This window comes from Pteropus medius, unplaced genomic scaffold (assembly GCF_902729225.1).
Source record: "Pteropus medius unplaced genomic scaffold, Ma_sr-lr_union100, whole genome shotgun sequence".
In the NCBI taxonomy this organism is placed as follows: Eukaryota; Metazoa; Chordata; class Mammalia; order Chiroptera; family Pteropodidae; genus Pteropus; species Pteropus medius.
The window spans coordinates 858,229-867,724 of NW_024340847.1; the positions used below are offsets into that span (position 1 = coordinate 858,229).

A 9,496-nucleotide genomic window follows, 5' to 3' on the forward strand; every position below is an offset into this window, starting at 1 on the left:
ATTATCTTATCTCCTCTGAAAATTAAATATGACCAAACTTCACAAATACCATTAACGCAGATGTTTTTAAAAGAAAAAATACTTTCTTCGTGCAAATAAATCTAATGGTAACAAAATGAAGTTGTTAAAAAAATCAATCATGTATAGTTTTTTTTTTAAAGCAGAAAAGCAAAGCTTTATTAGAAGGGAAAGTATACTTCCAAATGTGGAAGTGGCCTGAGCAAGAGAAGCGTGGCTCAAAAGATATATAGTTTAAATCAGATTTCATTAACCATCACAACAAAATATTTATGGTAAAAAATCTGAGTATACATTAAAGGAAATTTACATAACATAACAATTTCCGTAAAACCAAATACTCAAGTTGACTGATAACCATTAATAAAAAAGAAATTTAGCATGTTTATTGATATTTTGATCAAAAAAATCCAACAACTAAGGTTTCCATTGATTCATCTATGTGGGTTATTTTCATTAGCAATTTACTGCATTTACCAAGGTAAAAAGGATAATCAGTTTAACATCTGTTTCAAGTTAGTATTACCCACTCTCAAGCACTAACGTAATACTAACAGCTTTCACAATTCAAATATTCGAAACACTTCCCTTTGAGTTAATTACAATGGTAAAAATCAGGAAAAATATTATTTGTGAATAATGCACAACCTACGATTTGTGGATGTTTCCTTTTGCAGACCTATAAGAAAAAAGAACCTCTATGAAAATATAAGAACAACTTCACATACATGCAAAAAAACTTTTAAAGGTGTGTCAAAATGCAGTAATTAGTAAAAATCATATTCATAAAACAATGTACAATGATTCCCAATTCAAGAAATATATTTTAAAAGGCTAGAAAAATTAACTTTCTAAGTGGTGGGTAGGGTTCCAAATAGGTCATTTTTCTTGATATATTTCGGTATATTTTAAGTTTCCTATAATAAATATTACTTTATAATCAGAAAAGAGCTTGTTTTAACATAAAGTATCCAAAGCAAAATGCAATAGTTTAAATCCCATTGTAATAAAAAACTTCCTTTTCTTACATCAGATTTGTACAGCAAGTATGAAACTATTTCAATAGCAAAAATCCTGGAAATAACATATATATGTATGTATATGTAGACATATCCATCAACGGGAAAGTGGCTCCATGATACAAACCAGGTAGTAGAATATTATACATCTATGAAAGTTACACAGATCCAGTAATGTTACTAGTAGTAGGTGCTAGTACGAATCATTATTAAAATAGAAGGAAGGTGTGCTCTCTCTCTTTTACTTAAAAAGGGGGCGTAGGGTTCTGTTTAGACGAGTCCTGAGCAGACCCTGAGGACACCGGTGACAGGGAGGGGACTGGGAGTCACAGTGAAAGGCTCCGTTTCATGCCCTTTAGAAGGATCCCAGTTTTTATAATTTTTTTCAAGGCCGCTGACTGGAGACTGGAGGAGACATCATTAGAACAAAGATTAGTGAATGTGCAGTGTGCCTTTCTCACGATGAAGGATCACGACTTTTGCATCACGAGATGGGAAGAAGGGAGATGCCTGGGCGAGACAGTTATGGCGGTGAGCGTTTTTTCCAGTTCCAATCATACTTTTTAGCATCTCGTGTTTTGCGGTAAGGACATGAGATGAACCGCGCTGCTTGCCAACTCGCTGGGGTTTACTAACGATCTGAAACCTGGGAGAGCGCGGAGAGAGCAAACTCAGGGGCAGCAGAACGGGCTGGAGCTCCCTCCTCGGCGCCCACAGGCGCGCGGGAAAGGGAGGTGTCACCACAGCCGGAGACGCACAAGGGTGGCCACACGCCCCAGCGGATCACAGGAACAGCCTGCGGCTCAAGACCTTGGGCTCCGTGGTTGTCACCAAATGGTCTGGACTCTTCCAGGCCCAATTTCTTCTCCACGGGACACTGATGCCTCCGCCTCCCAGGACAAGAGTCCAGAAGCGACACGCACACAAGCAAGCGCCTCGGGAGGGGCCGCACCGAGGACAGCGGCTGTGGAGCCCAGCGAGCGAGCGAGGAGAGGGCACAGCCCCCCGGACAGGGAGCGCACCAGCTCCCGGCCAGCCCCGCAAAAGCAGGCCGCGACCGCCCCGCAGGAAACGCAAGTCGGCAGCACTTTTCTACGGAACAAAGTTTCCCCTTCACCATGTGAGACTCTGACCGAGCAACTCAACTTCCTTCTGCGACACATCCTAAAAGACGAGCATGAATCACTGGCTGGAAAGATACTGATCCCGATGAGCAGACATTATTTTCAAAAACAAAACAAACTTTAACTTTAGAAAGTCGACTGAACAGTTGGGACCTCGATTTTGGGGTAACCCAGAGTTTAAGTGTCTCATAGTCAGTCCACAGGATACAGTCACGGCCACGGCAAACAAAGCCGCACATCGGTACCGAGGGGTGAGGTCCCCCCAAAACCCTGCCCGCCCGGCGCTGCCTCTGCTCACCCCCAGGAAACACTACTGTCAGGCGACACCACGCACGACGGCTTTCTGCTCACCATGTCCTGGCTGCACGGCAGCTCTGCGCGCCTCTGTGACTGTCATCATCCCTCCGTTTCGTCCTGAGCCGCGTCCTCTAGAACACTTTCCCTCGAGGGCTCCAGCACGCCTCACAGTCCCATGTACGACCCACGGATGGACCGATGGCCTCCCTACCAGTCTCCGCCCGAAGCTCCAGACCGGCGCCTCCGCCTGCCCACTGAGCAGCCCTGAGCACCTCAAACTGAACACGTCTCCAGGACTTTAACATCGCCCTGGTCCACGGAGCCGCTGTCCAGTCCAGTCACCCCTGACAGACACCTGAAGAGACCCTCATCGCAGACTGCACCACGTCTCCCGAACCCTGCTGCGCCCCGTTTAGGCTCCCGTTGCCCCTCCTGTCCCACACTCACCCTGAAACCCGAGCTGCTCAGGGCCCCCTCGCTGTCTGCGACCCTTCGGTGGTGCGCCGATGCCCGGGACGTCCCGGCCCGACTCCCTGTGCCCCCTCGCCTTCTCTTCTCCCTCCCCCACTCCGGCCGCATCACACACTCTGTAGGTGACTGTCGCTTCTCCGTGGGTGGACACCTGTGCCCGTGCTGTTCCTCCTAAGTGGTGGCAACAGTGTTCACACGTAAACGGGAGCAAGAACCCAGGCCAGCACGGAGGAGCCGGCAGCAGACCCGACTCAGAGGAGCCGGACGGAGACAGACGGACGCCGCACGGCAGCACTTCCGTGGGGGATGCGAAGGACGGCCGAACGCCTCGAACCAGCGGGTAGAAGGGCGCTGCCGGGGCTGGGGGCGCGGGGCGGGCAGGAGACAGGGAGAAACTGGTAAAAGGGTAAGTACAGAACAAAAGGCAGCTGCTTTCCTACAAACCAGCAATGAACAGCCGGAATTTGACATGAAAGACATCATTTATATCAGTACCAAAAAATCAACTACTTAGGTCTAAATCTAACTATGTATCAGCTCTGTCCACGGAAAACTGCGCAAGTCTGGAGGACGCACTCAAAGAGCTAAACGAATGAACAGAGCCCACGGGACAGGAAGACTCAATGCCATCAAGATTGGCAAGATTGGCAACTCTTCCGAGTTCAATCCAGAGTCAGCACAGTCCCAGTCAAAACCCTGCGAGTCAGCTGTGGGTACCAACAAACTGATCTAAGGTTTACACGGAGAGGCGCGACCCCGGGCTAGCCAACACAACGATGGAAGGAAAGAACACGGTCGGAGGACGTCAAGGCTTACTCTAAACCTGCAGAAATCGCAGTGTGGCACTGGCCAAAACTCAACGAAACACAGAGCAGACCAATGCAACAGCACAGAGTCCGGACACAGACCCACAAAAACACAGCCAGCTGGTCTCTGACAAAGGAGCAAGGTCAGTTCAATAAAGAAAGGCTGGCTCTTCGACAAAACATGTCGGAACAACTAGACATCCACATGCAAAAAAACAAACTAGACACAGACAAAAATGAAGTTAAAATGGACCAGAGGCCTAAATGTAAAATATGAAACTAACTATAAAACTACTAAAAGATAACACGGAAGAAAAACTGGGTGACCCTGGGTTTAGCAATGACTTTTTAGACACATCAAAAGCATAATATGTGAAAGAAAAAATTGATAAAACTGGATTTCATTAGAATTAAAAACCTGTTCTGCAAGACATTGTTAAGAGAATGGAAAGACGAGTTAGAAACCAGGAAAATATTTGCAAAAGACAAATCTGATAAAGGACTTATAGATACGCACAATATAGACAAATATATTAAAAATATATGCAAACTCTGAAAATGCAACAATAAGAAAACCAATCCAATTAAAACGTGGGCAAAAGACCTGAACAGACACCTCACCAAGTAAGACAGAGGCAATCATATGGAAGATGCTTCACATATGTCGCAGGGAAACGCAAACTAAAACAATGAGACACCACCACGCCCCTGTTGGAACAGCCAAAATCCGAACACAGACACCACCAAGTGCTGGCGAGGACGCGGGGCAGCAGCAGCTCACCCACTGCTGACGGGGACGCGGCACGGGGCAGCTGCTCTGGAGGACAGTTTGGCAGCTTCATGCAGAACTAAGCATGCAGAACTAAGATGTCCTTCAGCAAGAGATGGATGAATCCACTGGTCCATCCAGAGAGCAGACTGTCACTTAGCGATTAAAAAAAAACACTATCAAGTCATAAAAGACATGGAGCAATCATAAAAGCATATTCCTAAGTAAAAGAAGTCCACCTGACACAAAACCCACAGAACGTACACCAGTGACCCCTCATACAAACTACGGGCTTAGTTAATAATAATGTAACAACATGGGCCCACCGATTGCAACATATGCACCACACTGAGTGGAGATTTAAATGATAAAGCAGTGTGCTGGGGAGATGAGGTGTGTGAGAACTGCACTTGCCAGTCAAATCCTGTAAACCTAAGACTGCTCTAAAAAAGTAGATCTGTTAATAAAAAAGTAAAATAAATGAGCTATCGAACCATGAGAAGACACGGAGGAATCTTAAACGCGTGTTACTACGTGAAAGAAGCCCATCTGAAAAGGCCACACGCTGTAGGATTCCAACGGCATGACATTCTAGAAAAGACAAAACTGTGGCGACGGTAAGAAGGTCAGTGGTTGCCAGGGGCGAGAGTGGGGGGTAACAGGGAGGAGGGACAGGAGAGACAGGTAAATCGCAGGCGACTTCCAGGGCAATAAACTATTCTGTGCGACACTGTAACAGTGGATGCGCCTCGCCTCGCTGTACTTTTATCAAAGCCCATGGCAAGTACGACACAAAGAAGGGACCTTAATGTGTCGATACTGGTCCATGAATTGTAACAAATGACCTGCATGGACGCAGCGCACGGATGCGGCACGCTAGCAGCCGGAGAAACGAGGGGAGGAGAGGGGATGAGGGACCTCTGCGGCGTCTGCTTGACTTTCTGTAAACCTAAAAGCACTCTAAAAAATTTAAAAATTAAAAATAAAAAAATACTCTAAAAAATAATGGCTGTTAATTTTTGAAAAAGCAATGCACAAACATTAAAGAAATGTTATTTCTACTGCAGCTTTTACCCCATCCATGGAAAATTAGAAAGAAATTTTTAATTTCCTTCCTAGCTATAAACCTTTCTGTATCCACCACATCCATTTCTTTCCTTTAACTCTCAAAACAGTTCCCACTTCACTGACGCCTGACTGTTTTCCACTCCTGCCTCGGCCAGGAGTCTGAAAGCCTGCAACCCGCCCTCCTCTAGATTTGCTCGTTTCTCCCGTCCCCCCAAAACCTCGTACCTGCCTCAGACCCGGAATGCAATCTTCTCTGGGTGCTGCAGTCTGACTTCCAGCTCCTACTGCCCTGGAATATTTCCTCTCAAAGTCACCGCAGTGCCCCTGTTGTCAGTGTCTGTCTCCTCCCGGTACCCTGCCCTGCAGCACGGGACGCGGTGGCCACTACCCTTCCTGCAGTTGTCTCCTGAGGATTCTCCTAAGTGTTGCGATCCCTCAAGTCCCACCTGTCCTGAACGCCATGCCTTCTCCCGAGGTGACTTCATTCCAAGCCGGTAGTCTGCTGACAACTCCCACACCTGCACCCCTAACCCAGACTTCTCCCCCGAATTTCACACATGCAGCCAACAGCCGGTTCTACATCCCTGCCCACGTCTCCAGGAACCCGGGCGCACCTCTCCCGGAGCCTGGGGCTCCCCACCCCTCACACGAGGCTGCTCTAGCCTGTAGCGAAGACTCCAGCCCCGCCCCAGACTCGGCTCATCCCGTGGACACCTGCCCAGGCCCATCGGATTCCCTCTCCTGAGAAGAGGAATTGAGATCCAACTGTCTTAACTGGACACCTGAACTGGGAAATCACACCGCAGCCAAGATCGAGCGCGGGTGAGAGGAGAAAGCCAGCCCACGAGAGCTGAGAATGAAGGAGACAGCACGGCCCAGGGACAGGGGCAACCAGCTTGCAGTCTGGATGTGTGTCCTTCCGTTCTGCGAGACACATCGGCTCCTTCCCATGCACTTTCTTTTTGCCTAGTCGCTAGTTTCAGTGAATTCCTACACTTGCGACCAAATGAGCCCTAAGATATTCTTCTATGCACTACCAAGAAAGGGAAAAAATACTGCCAATATACTACGTCGTGCCGCCGCGATGTATCCTGATTTCAGAAATACTGAAAAGTGGAAACCTGTGACTCAGAATCAACGGAATCAAGTATATACTTACTCCACGGCCACCCTCCCACCTGCTGGGGTCCTCTTCCCGTTTCTCACCCACGCTGACCGTACTCATCCTTCAAGAATCAGCCCCAACTAGACCCTGTCCAGAATCAGCCCCAAGGGAAATCCAGATGGAGCAATTATTCCCTAATGTTATTTAACTTGTAATTGTTGAAATCGTATCTCCCCAACAAGATTAGAATGAGAGCAAGAACCTTCCCTTAAAATGTTTCAGAGCCTACACAGAGCCTTTAGAAAGAAACAAAAAATATTCACATATTTTTTAGGAAAAAAGATGTATTTATTCAAAATGTGGCAACTAGTCAGTTTTCCACTGAGCTCAAGAAAGAAGGGAAACTGTCACATAATCTAAGTCATGGGGGTGGGGGGAGATCACTGTAACTTTCTGTTTGTATTAAACGAGAGAAAGGGCTTATGCTGCAGCCAAAGAGAATTTAGGAAAATGAGCCTATGTAGGTGTTCAACGTCCTAGTTGTCAGGAGGTAAAATCAAAACTACACTGAACCCACATGCCCAGAATTGCCAAAATTAAAAAGACTGACAATACTAAGTGCTGGCAAGGAAACGGAACTACTGAAACCCTCGGTCGCTACGGGCATGCCACGCAGGGAAACAAGTGTGCACTTGTGGCCCATGTGTCACGTATGACTCAGCATTTGAGAGTATACAACCACCATAAGACATAAACAAATTCCCGTAAAAAACAGATCGACTGTGGTATGTACACACAGTGCAACAAAACGAGACAGGTGAGTTCCGCCTCTTAGACCGAATGCTGAGCTAAGGAAGCCAGATCCGAAAAAGGGACAAATGCATGCGACCCCAGGCACGTAGGTGCAACAGAGCTGGGAACAGGAGCCTCTCTGGGGAGGAGTGGAGGGAGCAGGAGGGGCCCAGGGAATGCTGGGAAGCAGTGGTGGTCACAGGGGCCTGTTCACAAGCAAAACTCCTTCAGGCGGAACCTACCAGGACCCCGGCCCAGGTTCTCTCACCAGGCCGGTCACCCATCCCCCAGCTGCTACAGGTTACCTACTACCTTCTCGGGAGACCAGCCCTCAGCCTCGGCAGGGCCAGCGGGGCCAGGCTCCCACCCTCACCCACGGGCAGCCCGCAGCCAGCGACTAACATGGGGGTGAAAATGCCGGCCCCCTGACCGCGGGAAGAGGCGTCTCTGGGATGGCAGCGTGCAGCAGAGCTCGCCGGGGGCTGGGGCTAAAGCCAGACTCCAGGCGAGGAGACCCCTCCCCGGCCCGCTCCCCTCCCTTCCTCAGCTCCACCCGCACAGGGAGCTTTTCTGCAGGCTCTTCCCGAGGACACGGCCTAAGCCATGTACACTTAGCGTCTGTGACGCCGACTGCAGTTAAGTCTACGTCCCAATATAAAGGAGGAAAAAAGGGAAAATCTCGTTTTGCATGGAAGAAAAGCCAGATGTTCACTCTCCTCTCGAGATTCTGGTCAACAGACAGCTCCTTTCCTCCAGAGACGCGCTGCTCGGTGATAAACAGGCTCCGGCCCCGGCAGGGCGCTGCTGCCTGCAGTGGAGGCCCGACCTCAGGGAAGCGACGCGGACGCTGGGCTGGGGACCTGCCACGAGCTTGCCGTGTGTGTGCAGAGTAACTCTAGTTCGTCCACCCTTATTCTAAACAATTATAAGGATAATTACATGACCAACCATTACAGGGGGAAGAAAAAGTCCTAGATTCGCACGAGAAGCACGTTTCCGGGAGGCAGGGGTGGTTCCGCCTCGGTCCGGGAGACCCGACACGAGCAAACACACCCGCTTGACTTTCTGCAACAGAAAACGCCCTAAGCCAGGCGTGAGAAAGTATCCGGAGTCCGCTTCCGAGAGGAAAGCTTGCGTCCTCCCCCGAGCTGTCGCGCCCCGTGAACCGCGAGGGCCGCGCGCCTTCCGCAGCCCTGCGGCGGCCGAAACCCACGCGTGCGGCGGGCCGGCGACCGGGTCTGCGGAGCCCTGCCCACGTCGGCCCGCCCTCCTCCTCCTGCTTTAAGCCATCGGGAGCAGGTGACACACAGCCGGCCGGCCGCGGTCACGTCGCGGGGGTGGAGCGCGGACCCCCGGGGCCCCGCCCGCCCGCCCGGAGGCCCGAACGCCGCGGACACACGGGCCGCTCTTACCTTCCGGCTCGCGCCTCCGAGGGACACCTTGGGCCTCGTTTTGAAATCCCCTTCAAAACTGAACATCTTTACAGCTTATCCCATCTGGGAGGGGCCCGAGATCCTGAGAGCGGCGGGGCGGGCGGGGAGGGCCCGGGGCAGGGGTCTCCGGCGGGGAGGACGGGGCCGCGCCGGGAGGCGCCCCGCGCCCGGCCTGGGGGCTCTGCCCGCCCGGGCCTGCCCTCGGGCGGGCGGGCGGCGACACTGGGGGCGGCTCCGCCTCTCCTCGCCCCTCATCCACGCCTCCCCAGTGCTCCGGCCGAGGCCGAGGGCGCCGCAGGGCAGCGAACCCCGCGCTCGCACAGGGAGCAGCCGCCGGGAGGGAAGATGGCCGCCGGCCGCCGCCGCCGCGCGCGCGCGCCCGCCATCGACGCCGCGGCGCTCCTCCCGGCGTCCCCCGGCGTGCGCGCGCCCGCCATCGACGCCGCGGCGCTCTTCCCGGCGGCCCCCGGCGTGCGCGCGCGCGCCATCGACGCCGTTACGCTCCTCCCGGCGGCCCGCCAGCGTGCGCGCGCCCGCTATCTCGGAGCGTGGGAACGCGCCGGGGTGCTCGCGTCTCCCGCAGGGACGCGTAGG

The 9,496-nt window shown here is 51.5% G+C and overlaps 1 protein-coding gene across 3 annotated transcripts in view; it reads right to left on the bottom strand.

Annotated features, from left to right (window-relative positions):
- Positions 1 to 9,268, bottom strand: part of UBE3C (ubiquitin protein ligase E3C) — a 74,348-nt gene extending 65,080 nt beyond the window's left edge. For 2 of the 3 annotated variants that reach the window (XM_039837040.1, XM_039837048.1), the window contains exon 1: positions 8,882 to 9,268. In XM_039837040.1, the coding sequence (XP_039692974.1) occupies positions 8,882 to 8,947 (66 nt within the window). In that variant the 5' untranslated portion in view covers positions 8,948 to 9,268. The remainder of the gene's footprint in view (positions 1 to 8,881) is intronic. The other variant, XM_039837030.1, reaches the window with a different exon arrangement.
- Positions 9,269 to 9,496: the final 228 nt, after the last annotated feature.